Source organism: Danio rerio, chromosome 7 (assembly GCF_049306965.1).
Source record: "Danio rerio strain Tuebingen ecotype United States chromosome 7, GRCz12tu, whole genome shotgun sequence".
Lineage (NCBI taxonomy): Eukaryota > Metazoa > Chordata > Actinopteri > Cypriniformes > Danionidae > Danio > Danio rerio.
The window spans coordinates 32,055,445-32,069,785 of record NC_133182.1 but is presented as its reverse complement, the minus strand read 5'-3'; the positions used below and the strand labels follow the sequence as shown (position 1 = coordinate 32,069,785).

The 14,341-nt window shown below is 34.2% G+C and overlaps 2 protein-coding genes across 18 annotated transcripts in view; one reads left to right on the top strand and one right to left on the bottom strand.

Annotated features, from left to right (window-relative positions):
- The window catches only part of mettl15 (methyltransferase 15, mitochondrial 12S rRNA N4-cytidine), a 308,904-nt gene extending 307,479 nt beyond the window's left edge, over window positions 1-1,425 (bottom strand). For 6 of the 15 annotated variants that reach the window (XR_012382447.1, XM_073906755.1, XM_073906758.1 and 3 more), the window contains exon 1: window positions 534-606. Coding sequence is in view for 6 of the 15 variants with exons in the window: in XM_073906748.1 (XP_073762849.1) it covers window positions 1,264-1,412 (149 nt within the window). In the remaining 9 variants the exon portion in view is untranslated. Of the gene's footprint in view, window positions 1-145; window positions 622-1,263 lie in introns of those variants that run through there. The other 9 variants (XM_073906753.1, XM_073906754.1, XM_073906749.1 and 6 more) reach the window with 6 other exon arrangements.
- The window catches only part of kif18a (kinesin family member 18A), a 45,385-nt gene continuing 31,332 nt past the window's right edge, over window positions 289-14,341 (top strand). Inside the window, exons 1-6 of one of the 3 annotated variants that reach the window (XM_073906277.1) lie at window positions 289-534; window positions 2,141-2,515; window positions 3,303-3,460; window positions 4,361-4,465; window positions 4,560-4,670; window positions 7,524-7,721. In XM_073906277.1, the coding sequence (XP_073762378.1) occupies window positions 2,197-2,515; window positions 3,303-3,460; window positions 4,361-4,465; window positions 4,560-4,670; window positions 7,524-7,721 (891 nt within the window). In that variant the 5' untranslated portion in view covers window positions 289-534; window positions 2,141-2,196. 3 annotated transcript variants of the gene reach the window in all.

The window sequence follows — 14,341 nt, the reverse complement described above, 5'->3', positions numbered from 1 at the left end:
GCACAGAGGACACATATTTCATCAGAATAATATTAAAAGGACAAGAAATGCAGGGGATTACATGTTGTCAAACATGCCATCTGGTATAACTCATTTGTATTAGTCATTAAATGTTTAATTAAAGACTGAGATATTTAAAACTCACAATACAAATTGTTTAAGCATGTAAACATGTTGTTAATATGCAAACGTTAGAAATGAATCTTCTTATTTAATCTAAATTACCCATCATTTTCTAATTTGCAAATGTCTCTGCATCTATAATTGAGAAATCCCCGCTAGATAGACGGACACGTGCCAGAGCAGGGTTTTTCTGGCATCAGTGGCATGTGTTCGGGATCATATATTTTCGGATTCTAAAAGGAAGTGCGTGTGTTTGCTGTCATATATTTTAACACGTGATGTAGTTAAGGGCATACGACTCCGCACACCATTGAGTAAATCATGTTCAAATGTCATTTCGGAAGCACATAGTTTACTGTGCAAACAGATAACAATACAGCAAGTTGTGATTTTGATTAAAGGTAACGTACGGTAAGTATTAAACAGCGTTGCTTCTTTAGCGATGTGTGTGTACTGTAGTAGGTTCACGAGTGCAGCTCTGACAGCTCCCGGAAGAAACAGGAGAGACAAATATTTGTTCCTCCTGTAACAGAAATGATACAGTCAGATAATTCGTTATCTGTTTATTGGAAACACGTGTAGCGATATTGACAAATGAAGAAATGTATGCACAGATGTGTTTATCCTGTCCACAACTGCCAAACTAAGAATATTTGTTTCGTATTTTGATGAGTAATATCCAAATAAAAAGTCTAGTTTAGTTTTTTTAACGTTTGTTATAACGTTATAACACGTTACAAATTTACTGTTTCATAAAGTAAACCAATAAGTGAATTTTTCTGTGATTTTCCACGTGAGATTTGTGTCGTATTGAAACGTTTCGAGATCATGAGAATATGCAAATAAATATATGTAAACATTTCATACTACATAATGTTAATATTATATTACTAAATATTATATAAATAAAAATAAGTTGTATCTGTAAACGTCTTATATACATTTTAACAGGCGCTTAAAAACATTCTCGGAGGAAACAATTAGAGAAAATTTTAGACACCTAACGTTAACTTTACATCAAGAAAAAAAAACTTGTTAAAATGAAAATTAATGTTCATTTTGGTCACAATAATTACATGTCAGCCGCATCACTAAAAACTGCTGGTCTAATTGCGCTAATAACAATAAAGTAACTTAAACCTGGAATATCGTATGGCGTAGAAATCATAATGTTCAATATAAGAAACATTTCTTGCTTTATTCCACCCCATGTATCCACCGTAAATTAAATTCTTCATCATCCTTGATTCTATGGATTCAGTCCATTCAGTCGCAGCATCATACGTCATCTGACGTAAGAATGCCCTCATCCAATCAGACGCACGAACGGAACTTCAGCTTGCGTTTGAAATCTTCGCGCTTAGGGGTTTGGAATTGCTACTATCAGCGCGAATGTCGGCATTTAAACTCACATTTCTCATAATAACATAGTGAAATTATCTTTGAGGCATCATATTGTATCAGATGGTAGGTTGTACGCGTTTTATCGCGTTAGCTCAGTCTTTGTGAATGAAATGAAAGAGGTAAACAGTTAGCGGTAGCTTTTAGCGCAGCGCTAACAGATGCTATTGACAAATGCTAATAAGAGGTTTAAAGTAAAATTCGGTCGAACTTTGTGCATAAATGTATCTGCTGGTAACTTATAGTCGATTGTCATGTTTTCCTTAAGTTACTGCGCACATGTTTGCAGTATAAGCTTCTGGATCAAAACATTATGTGTGTAAAGAATGGTCTTTTATTATTAAGCCCCAATGTGCTCTTATTTTTTATACATCTTTATAAACAATAATAACAAGCCATAACAAAGCAAACAGATTTGGGTTGCCAGAATTTATACTCCTTACACACAAAATAACATGTCAATTAATGTTGTATAAGTTAACATGTTGTTTCTATTTACATAAAAAGTAATAACTAAATTGTTTGAGATATGCACTTTACATCTGTTCATTTAAAATGCTTTCAAATACATTATAATCAGTTACACTAAGATTCTGTTATTGTTTTTTTTTAACAGATCCAAAACAACAAGAAAGGAGCAGAGATCTTCAGTGATTAGTTGTAAACAGGACAATGTCCAATGGAGAGGTCTGCAGCCACGTTAAAGTGGTGGTCCGTGTCCGTCCCTTAAATGACAAAGAAAAGGATGGAAATTTCAAGAAAGTTGTCCACGTTGTTGACAACCACATGCTTGTCTTTGATCCTAAAGAGGAAGAAGTGACATTTTTCCGGGGACAACGTGTAGGCAACAGGGATGTGCGGAAGAGAGCAAATAAGGACCTCAAGTTTGTGTTTGACAGCGTGTTTGGTGAAGAATCTTCACAGATTGAAGTTTTTGAAAACACCACTAAAGCAATTGTTGATGGTGTCCTGAATGGCTACAACTGCACTGGTGAGAAATTTGATTACTTTCCATTCTTAAAGTAACGTTTTGTGCTGTGTAGTGCAATTATCTTGCAGTGTTAAGCATGCAGTATTTGAAGTAGAACGTAAAGCAATATTTCACATTTTGTTAGTGATGCAAGAGCAAGGTCTTGTAATTTGTCCCATTTCCCCCCTATTCTGCCATGCTAAAGGGATTTTTTACAATTAATGTAGTAAGGCATTTTCAAGGATTATCTCGGTTTGGAAAAGTCAAGGTCTTAAAAACCGCCAAATGTTCTGCTATACTGTTCCTGCAGTATATGTAAGATTTTTTTATTTTATTTTTTTACATTTTTTTTTCTCTCTCTTTTTTTTTTTTTTTAGGACAACAGTTGCTCCAGCAGTAAATAATCCAAAAATGTTATTTTAAATTGCGAAGAAATCTGTGTTTTTAAAACTAATGAAGACAGCAGAAGCCAATGATTTATTTGAATTATTAAGCCTGATATGTTTACTGCTCTAAAATATAAAAGTTTCTCAAAATAAAATATATTTTGTTTAAAGGGGGAAATGTTTTTACCCAGACATTTAAAAATAATATTTTAGAGCAGTAATCACAATACCGTGAAACCGTGATATTTTTATCCAAGGTTATCATACTGTCAGAATCTTATACCCGCCCATGCTTAAATGTAGTATGAGTAGTAATCTGGTAATTTATTGGTACATTTAACACTATTTGGTATTTTTCTGTTAGTTGGCTTTAATATAGCTGATTATGTTCATTCATTAAATTGTCATTTTATTTTGCTCAGTGTTTGCTTATGGAGCTACAGGAGCTGGGAAAACACACACCATGTTGGGCACCAGTAATTCCCCCGGAGTAATGTTTCTCACTATGAAAGAACTGTTTGCACGCATGGACCTCATCAAGGAAGATAAAGTGTTCAATGTAGCCTTTTCTTATCTTGAGGTGAGGTTTTTATTTATTCAGATTTATTGCAGTTTTTACTTATAAGTGTCATTCACTAAAGTACATTTGGGGTTGGAAAGCTTTTTGGAAAACATTTCTTGTCAAAATTGGGGTTTCATTTATTTGAGCAAAATTTAGGGAAACAAAAATGTTAGGAAATGGCATTACAATTGAAATAAAAAAAAGCAGAGCTGATCTATAAGCAGCAAGTCATTAAATCTTTAATCACATGAGCTATCATATATTGATTTGTTGCTCCAGCAACATTTCATATTATTGTCAATGTTAATATAGTATTTTTGCAGAAAACAATATTTTTATGAATAGAAAGCATTTATATTCATAAGAACAGCATTTATTTGAAACAATGTAATATATATATATATATAAAAACATTGCTTTCACTTTTGATTAATTTAATGCATTCTTGCTGAATTAAATATTTGTTTTTCAAATATATATATATATATATATATATATATATATATATATATATATATATATATATATATATATATATATATTTTATATATATATATATATATATATAGAGAGAGAGAGAGAGAGAGAGAAAGATTTATTTTTTGGCCATTATTTTGGAATGGTAATGTACATATATTGTAATTGTACACTTAATGTATTTAATTGCTGTGATCAAATTATGTAATATCAGTTTACACTTTTATTGACGCATAGCATCACTGATGCAGAATCGCACATAAGCCAAAGATTTCAGTAATAATGGTATTTTATAAAAGTACCATTTTAATGAGGGAAAAAAAGTACTGAGAGCAGCTTACAAAAAGTGCTATTTCTGTGATAGTTCTCAATTCATTGTTCCTGGAACAGTATGAATGAATAAGTCTGTGCTTCTGTGTCTCTGCACTTTCTCCTGCACAGGTTTATAATGAGCAGATTCGTGATTTGTTAACTAACTCTGGTCCATTAGCAGTAAGAGAGGACGGCTCCAATGGAGTTGTGGTTCAAGGACTCACCCTGCACCAGGTGAAAATTGCCTCCATGTGTCATATGTGCACTTTCTGTGAGCTTGAATCATGTCACCATAGACTGACAATGTGTGTGTTTGTCATCTTTGTAGCCCAAATCTGCCGAGCACATCCTTGAAGCCCTTGATTATGGCAACAGAAACAGGACGCAGCACCCCACTGATATGAACGCCACATCTTCACGCTCTCATGCCGTATTCCAGGTAAATGGTCCAGGTCTCTTTTCTCTGTAAATATCACATCCAGTTCTGTGTAATTGTTTGCATCCTCTTGTTTTGATACTGAGTCTGAACTATCAGTTGACTTGTGTGAGTGAACAGTTTGCTTTTTTGTTATTTGTGCATTTCCTGGAAGTCTTGAGCAGGCAATGGGCTTTATGCACTGAAGTGTTTTTCAGCCACAGATGAATTTCCAGTAAAAGGTTGATGTGACTATTTTGAGTTTCATAAGGTTCCTTTTATAGCACCATTATGTAATTTAATTAAAATAAGGGCTGCACAATATATTGTTTTAGCAGAAATGTTCTGCAAGTAACACAGACCACAACGAAAATGTGTTGGACATTTATAGATTGTTTGTTTATTAGATTTTATGGAGGAGCATTCAAACTGCAGAATCATCTCAGTTGATCTGAAGCCTGATCTGAATTAAATATTTTTTGCAAAGAGATATTGAGTCATCTTGTGAAATTTTATTCATATCTCAATATATATCACAAAATAAAAAAAATATTGCAATGCTAGATTTTTATAGTATCGTGCAGCCAAAAACAAAATATAGTCTGTTAAATAGACTTAAGCATTCTTTTAGTTGTTCAAGCATAAAATGAGATAAAAGTCCTTTTATATGCAAGTACCATGAAGATAAAGTATTCTGTGATGAAAATTATTATAGGTTAAAATTTTCAAGGCATGAAGTGGAAAAAGCACATTTAATGCAATGCATCTTGTCCGATTTGAGACCCACTTTATATTGTTCAGAGAGAGAAGATCACTGATTTTAATCAAACCAGATCTTAAAACTGGCGAATTATTATAATTATAATGGCCTAATGGTTCACCAGAAACTAATTCAAAATGAAAATTCCCCATGCATAATATGCTCTTATGCATGGGGACTTTTCATTCGGAGTAAACTTCAGGTGAACCGTCCTGCCATTATAAACTAGAACTGGGCGATTAATCTGAAAGTAATCGAAATTGTCATTCATAACATAAAATCGATCTAATTTTTCCTAGCCGATTTTTATTTATTTATTTTTGTTTAATTTTTTTGTAATTTAATCTATTGCAGTTGTTCAACATTGATGTTAAATAAATAATCATAGAGAGTAGATAGTGTGTTTTTCCTTCATTTATTTTAAAATCAAGTAATGCACCCTTTATTCTAAAATCTCTCACTGGTAATATGAGAACATATTTACTGTATACAACTGGTCAGTGACTATAAGGGCAAAAATAACTAACTAAATAAATAAAATAATCGTTTATTAATTGTAATCGAGTTAAAATGTTCAATTAATCAAAATTTTGATTGTAGGCCAAATCGCTCCACACCATTATAAACTCAACACATTTAAGATCTGGTTTATAACCATAATAGCCCATTGTAAATAAAGTTATTTTGCTTGTGATTATTTTATACCTAGACTTTAGAATATACCTAGACTCTTCATACCTAGGGCTCTTATCATACACCCGGCGCAGTGTGGCGCAAGGCGCGGAGCAGTAGTCTTTTGGTAGTTTCAGCTTGGCGCAAGAGTCGTTTTGAAGCGTTGCGCTACGCTGTTTAAATAGCAAATGCATTTGCGCTCAGATGTGCGCCCATAGGCGTTCTGGTCTAAAAAGGGAGGCGTTCTGAGGCGCACTGCTGGCGCGTTGCTATTTTGAGAAACTATAATAGATTTTTCATTAGACCAAAACAAACCCGGTCTAAACTCCGTCGCTTACGAACTGCTTAATACGCACAAGAGAGCAATAGGCAAATATCTTTACATATGAAAAAATTTAAATATTAAGGATATATATATATATATATATATATATATATATCCTTAATATTTAAAATATTTAAAAATATATATATATAGGATATAATAAGAATAGATATAGGATATAAATATAAAGGATTAAAATATTACAAACATATTATTTTCTAGCCTACATAAATATGAAAAATCACTGCTTTTATGTCTTCTTCATCTTGAGAGGCTTTTTCAGTTCATTCATAACAATTTGCTTTTGTATAATGTTATTATTATTAGCAGTATTATTTAATATATCCATATTTATATTTGTTTTATTAAAAACAAGCTTAGATTTGCCCACCTGTCAGGTTTTAGACCATATGGGGCACAGCATGTGTTTTAGGATATAACTCAGGTTTTTGAGCACATTTTGTTATTATTGTTCATTTATTTGTTTGCTGAAAATTAGAACTGAATTTAGAAATAGTTTTATTTTAACTTAAGAAAATAAACTCAACCCTTTTAGACCATGCGCCACAGCGCAAAGCAGATTTTCCTGTCCTCAAATTAGCAAAAATGCGTTCTGACCCGCCCTGAAAGCATTTGCGCTCTGCGCATGGACCGTCAAAATAGAGCCCCTAGACTCTAAAATATTAAAATTTATTAAGTATACATTTGATCAAATGTTATAAACTAGAAATATTTTTATTAAATATTTTAAAGAAAAAAAATGTTTTTTTTTTTTTCTTTTTTTTTCAGAATTATTTTTACTTCTTTTCTTACTGAACACCAATGAAAATATTGGAACCCAGTAACCACTGACACCCACAGTAGTGTAAAATACATAAAATGGAGGGAAATGGCTTCTGGTTTTAAACATTCTTCAAAATATCTTCCTATGTGTTAACAGAAGAAAGAAATCTTTTTTTGGAACAAGTGGAGGATGACAGGATTTATCCTTTTGAGAGATCGATCTCTTTAACTGAGCAGTTCAAACCAGTGTCAGCTGGCTTACAAAGTAGTCAGGACGAAATATTAATATTCAATCTGACTGAAATGTTCTTACTCCATCTTTGTTTTCTTTCTTTAGATCTACTTAAGGCAACAGGATAAGACAGCCAGTCTTAATCCAAATGTTCGGGTGGCCAAGATGAGCTTAATCGACCTGGCCGGATCAGAAAGGGCCAGTGCGACCAACACCAAGGGGGCTCGTCTCAGAGAAGGGGCCAACATCAACCGCTCGCTCCTTGCTCTGGGGAATGTCATCAACACGCTCGCCAACCCCAAAGTAGGTCTACACCTTCTGTTAAGTTTAAGGGATTACCCAGATCTTGTTGAAAAGAAATGTTTTATAATTTCACACGTAAACGAGTTGCTAGTATTATTTGCAGTTTGCTTTAAAAGTGTTATTTGCTCAAGCTCTTTAGATTTAAGTGGAATGATCCGATTGGTCGTGAATTTTTTTTATTGTTCATTAGCTGGGAATAAATGTCTTTGCATGGTGTTTAAGTGTTGTTTGGTTTGTTTTTTTGCAAAGTGAGACATACTTGCACATTGTTAAAACAACAATTATCATATGAGCGACAAATGTAATGGAGTGATGAATCATCTTACAATAAGTATTCTATTAGGCTATAGCCCAAACACAACTCTATTGTCCCCATGTGTCATTATCTTAGTTTTCCTAATCTAATATAAAAATTGAGCCTCTGTATATTCACCTTATTGTCAGCTGACGAGCGGGCGCTGCCATTTGAATCTTTTTGTCTCGCGATTTCCGGTCACATTCACTTCCATTCATTTTTTGACGTTAACAACTGCTCGTTACGCTGCTTGATGTTGCAATTTAATATTTTCTTATTATATTATGCTACTTGGTCTGTGTAGTCATGCAAACATTTGTTTGTTGAGGAAGTAGTTTGGCCATTTTCTGCCGTTTATTATTCCTAGTCATTTCTACCATAGGCGACTGAATCGGAAGTTCTAAGACAATCGCGAAAACAGGCGCACTTCCGCATTTTAGAATAAGGTCAATATAAATAAATTCATAGGAAAGTTATTTTGATCCTGCTTCAATTGCTAAAATTGAAAAAAAGCACACATTATTGGAAATATAAAACATTGTAATGATTAACATTGCAACCTCTGTCTGTGCTTATAACCTTTAATATGTTTGCTATTGCATGCTAAAAGACTTATATGGTGTCTTGTGCTTAGTTTTGCACTGTTTCTCAGAGCCCCTTTCCAGTTTGGTGTTTAGGTTTGTACCGCTACAAAGTTTTTATTGTGGCAGGCTGGCAGCATATGTTTAAGACTTAACGATGATGTAGTTTGTTCGCTAATACTATCAGTTGCTTTCCATTCTATCCATTAGTTTATAAAAGAATGAAGTATTTTTAGCTTCATTTAACACTGGGTTAAATGCATACAATAGGTACACAAATTCTGTGTGGGCCTGCCACAAAAGCAATTACCTGCATCTTGCTATGATTTAAACCAATGAATTTAGTCTATCAGCATTACTTATCTTTACTTTAGCCTTTTTTGGTCTTTAGCCAGCCGGGGTCAGCTTGCTGTATACGGTGTTGTGGCACATTTGCTCTTAAGGTATTAGCCTTTCCATCTCTTCTTTGCTTTTGGGAAACACCCAAAGGCTCTGTGGTTCAGGGACTGATGCTATCAGATTGGGAGACCTACAACCCAGACTCTGTTGTGTACACTTACCCCTCTCCTCAGGGCTGCCTTGTGTGTGTGTGTGTGTCTTGTGCTGATTCCAGTATGCCTCCACCAGAGACGCTGTGTGGAATTGTATCCAGATTTTTTGTCTGTGAGCCTGTTTGAGGGTAATTTGCCACCCAATCCTATTATGCCGTGACTGATGTAGAATGAATTCATTCAAAATGGTTGGTAAATCTGCCTTGCAGCATTTGTTTCACCCCACGAGTCATTATAAACATTATTTAATTATTATTGAGTGTTAGGTGGGAATTTGCTACTGCGTAGTCCTTAAACCCTGGCATATTATGCTTTTTTTACATTCATTGGCTATGAAAAAGATTGAATAGAAGCTGATGTGTTTAATTTCTTTGCTATAAATGTCTTTCACGAGCTTAGTTCAGCTGAATAGTGAACCTTCTCAAGGAAACATTCAGGAAATGTTTTTAGTTCGTTTTGAGATTAACATTTTTAATACAGACATGGCTATCAAATTGTAAGTCATTTTTTCTCATATCACACATTCACACTGTAAATAAAGTTTAGTAAATAAATACATCTGTAGTTTAAAAATGTTTGTTTTTTAAAATCTTGTGGCAAAATATTTTTAAAGGTGTTCAAAGTGTTTTAAAATATGCATTTTTATTTGATTGTTGACGTAATCTTAATCGAAACACGTATAGTGGGTGGGACATGTAGCCCCTCCCCTTTTAAAAAACAGCCAATAGCATTTTGTTTCATCACCACTCTGCCAGTAAGAGTGGTTTAGCTCATGTGATTAAATAAAAAGCAAATAAGAATAATTTTGAAGGGGGTGGGGCATGTCAAGTTCTAGTAGGGAGCATTTGATTGGTTATGATTTGATGAGAAACTGAAGTTTGAGATGGCGTGAATAAACTGTTGATCCCTTTAGTTGGAAGTGACAAACTACAAGCTTTACATGTTTCTATCAGTTTGATATTTTCTAAATGGGAATTTTGTCACTGTTTTAAAGTACACAAGCTTATAGATATCTTAAAACTAACTACTCTGATACTAACATCTAAAAAACTTTATTTTAATTTCATGGAACCTTTAAAAAATAATGTGGTACTTTAGACATCTTAATGATAAAAATATAATGTATTATTGCATTATGTTGTAATAACATTTGTACTAGAGCTGTGCGATATGGGGGGAAAATAATCTGCCATTTTTTTGGACAAATATTGTGATTTGATTTTGTTGTCAAGATTCAGCTTAATCTGTATCGTAGCTTCTTACTGCTAAAATGCAATGTGTTACTTACAAAAAGAAATGAAAATATATTGACTTACTCCAACATTTATTTAAAGTTGTTTTTAAATATTTAGAAATGTAACAAATTTTTCTCTATAGCACATTAAAATTACCTTACCTTTCTGTAAACAAGTTCAACTCAAATTAGAGAGATCATGTAGCTTATAATACAAACAAAAACCAAAAAATTTTAATTATAAAAATACAGAACACTCAGCAAACTAACATGGCTGATTGGGCAGAATGAAAGTGTGCTCACTCAATTGTCTAGTGAAGACTATCTCACACAGACAGCAGTCACGCATTTGCTCTGGGCGGAGGAAATTAAATAATACATATATATTCCATATCGCTTGCGATTAGCTAATTGCAACTTTTCAAATTGCGATTTGATATTAATTAATTGCACAGCCCTAGTTTGTACTACATCTATAACCATATATCATATCTCGATTAACATTTTGCTGTATGTTTGCACAGTTAAAAGCAACCTTGATGAGGATAAGAGTCCAGAATATTAAATCTTTTGAAAAAGCCCTCAGAAATATTTTCGTTTGTACTGTGCATATAAAAGCAAAGAAAGAATTTGGTATGAACAGGTAACTGAGGTTAGTCTTGTCCTCTAACTACTGATATCCTTCAGTAATGCCTGTAACCATAGTGACACACACCAGCAATAAATATCAAGACTTTGTGCTGTGTTTTTATGGCTTTTTTATTCTAAGCTCTTGTTGGCAGCTCCTGTTGTTTTAAGCCAGAAACTGTGGTTTTCTTCATATTGTATTGTTCTCCTCCTCCTAAACACCTAAAATACTTTCCACTTTTCTTTTTGACTGCACACAACACCATAATAATCTTTGGTTTTGCATAATCTGAAGGAGACTGACAATTGTAATACTGGTGAAAGCACAACAGATTGTGTGTGTTATTCTATACAGGTGTCAATGACGCGACAGACTAGTTGACTGCAGAGCGCATCAACTAAACTCGATGCACTCTAAAAATATGATTGTGGTGACTCAGGTCTCTCTGGCTCAGATTGATAGAACAGGAACATCTGCAAAGGTTTTTTTTTTTGTGTGTATAAAAGAATTCTCTTATGTTCACTAAATTTGCATTTCTTTGACTTATAGCTATATTAAAACTGTAAAATTGGGAAATTACCTTTTAATGTATTATTTCTATAATGGCAATGCGGAGTTTTCCAATATCTGGATTTGCAAACTGAGACTGCATGTCTCAGAGATGCAATGCCAGACACAATGCACTCCAATGGAGCTAGAGACGTCAGTGTGAAGGTTAGGGGTGGGGTGTGGTTAGGCGTGGGCATTAAAAGCATTGCATGCAGCTCACGTTGCAACTGTGCAACTGCACTGTATCTGAAACCAGACCCTCTCGAATCTTCAGCAGGACTTACTCATCAATTCCTTAGAATCCTTCTAATGTGATGCTCAAGAAACATTACTTATAAAACGATTAACCCTTTGCAAACCCCTTCCCCACTTTTTTTTTTTTTTTGTCCGACAAGCATTCAGTATCAGCCAGAGCACTCTCATTACAATTTGCGCACTCCACAGGAAAATAAAAATGAATAATTTCTGGAAAACAATACAAGTTGAAGCATGCATATAGGTCTGCAATATGCATACAAGATATATATTAAGGATGTGAGAGTAACTCTGGGGGGGGGAAAGGCCAATTTAGGTCTAATTTATTAATGGGAAGTTTTGATCATTTGAATATAATTATAATGTTCATTCCCTAACATAATTAGCAAACAGACACAAATGACGGCATCTTAAACAACAACTATAATGCAACTATGAACTATGAGATTATAAGATACAGTAAAGATTAATTTATAGATTATCTGGGCCTCCAGGCAATACAGTTTTAGCTCACCTCACCTCATGTCGTTCTTCAAGTTCCTGTTTTATTTTTTATTTTTTTGCCACGTCAAAAGTAGGCATGGAACAATAACCATTTTCAAGGTATACCTGGTTTGGAAAAGTCAAGGTTTTAAAACCGTCAAAAAAAAAATTTCTGCTATACCATTCTTATGGTATATGGATCCCCAGCAGAAAACACTTTCAAACATGGCAAAGAAATCAGTGTTTTTGAAACTAATGAAGACAGCAAGTCAATGTTTTACTTCAATAATTTAGTTTAATTAGCTTACTGGTCCAAAATATTTTAAATGTTTTTTAAAATAAAATATTTTGTGTTTTTTTTTTTTTTTTTACCAAGACATTTATAAAGAATATATTTTGGAGCAGTAATCACAAAACCGTCAAACTGTGATCTTTTTATCCAAGGTTATCATACTGTCAGAATCCTATACTGGCCCATGCCTAGTCAAAAGTCACATCTCCATGAAACAAAGATATGCTGGTTATGCCCGTTCCATAACAGAAAATGTTTGATCATCCATCCTGAGTCATTTCATGTTAAGTCATTCATTCAGCGAGTAACAGCACCATTGATTGACAGTTGATGGGGATTCATCCACACAAAAATATACCCGTTTAATGCACTTATGTAGGTTTTGTAAACGAATGAAATAGTCTATTTTCATTTCTTATGTACCTTGCATTTCTCATTAACATCTTCTCATGTTAATTAGTCTGCTACAATACCTGACTATTGTGGGTTAATTGGGTCAAAGGGTCAGTTATGCTGCTTATTTTTATTTATTTATTTATTGTCATTCAAAATCAGAGAATTTAATTTTAATTTCATATTACAAATGTCTCAACTGTTACTTTTGCTTGATTCAAGGCATTTTAGAATGAAGGTGTTTACAATAAACTAACTCCAGTCTTTTGAATGGCAGTGTGTGTGAGTGACTGTGATCTGGATAAGGAATGAGATGAAATGCGCGTGCACAACACCATTACAACTGTTGTTTCTCAAGCGTTTGTTTTCGGTGATGAAGTACTGTAGAAAGGTTTACGTGTTCGAGCTCTTGCCCAAGTGTCTCAATTACTGGCTTTTGTTTGTGTTTATTTTACAAAAGAAAAAAAATGGATGGAGACATTATTTGAATGCTAGAGCTGTTCTAGTTTCCCTCTCGTTTGTATTGTCTGGAGTTGTTCAGCATGCGCCACATCTTTTCGTCCTGTAGTACAGCTGCATCTTAATAAGCCAGTGACCCATAAATGTGGGAATGGTCAAAAACCTCATGTTCGCTTGAGTTATTTTGGTGCTTGATAAGTGCAGGCCCTCTTTCTGTTTATTGTCTGTCAAAGCACCATCCATGTTCTTTTCATTATTCTTGTAAATTGATTGTATTTGTAGTCATGGTTGTTCTGGGACTGTTTAAAGGTTCTCGGGGGGATTGTTTGATTTGTTGATGTACTTTTGTTTGTGTTGCGTCTTCTGTGGTTTTTGTATTTGCCGTTTGATGCCAGTGTTTTGGCTGGTGTGTGTGAGTGTGTAAGGTGAGGAGGTTTGTCCCTGTCTCTGGGCCCCTCCGCAGTGCAGCTTCATAGGTATTGTTTTCATGCCATCCGCATAAATTAACCTGTCACGCAGACGGCTCTCCTTACCCACGTTCTCCTGGGAGGGCCCGAAACAGGCCACTCGCGCGCTCTCTCTCACACACACACACACACTGCTAACACAATCGTGCCAACAGAGGGAACATGCTGCCTTCTCAATTGTGATTTTTCACAAACTTGCAATCATGATGGCGCTGCTTGTATGTTTTTAGGTTGCATAAGCTGGTGTTTTGCCACCAGTGTTAGGTGTAATTAGTATCAAAGCAACTAGTTGGTGTATTAAATTACTTTTTTGCTGAACAGGTATTACTTAATTTTTAGCTAATTTTTTTACAGTTACTTGTAATGTGTTTGCCTTAAATACTGTACATAAATACAACAGTTATGAGTAGGGATTTAACGGTATCAGAATACC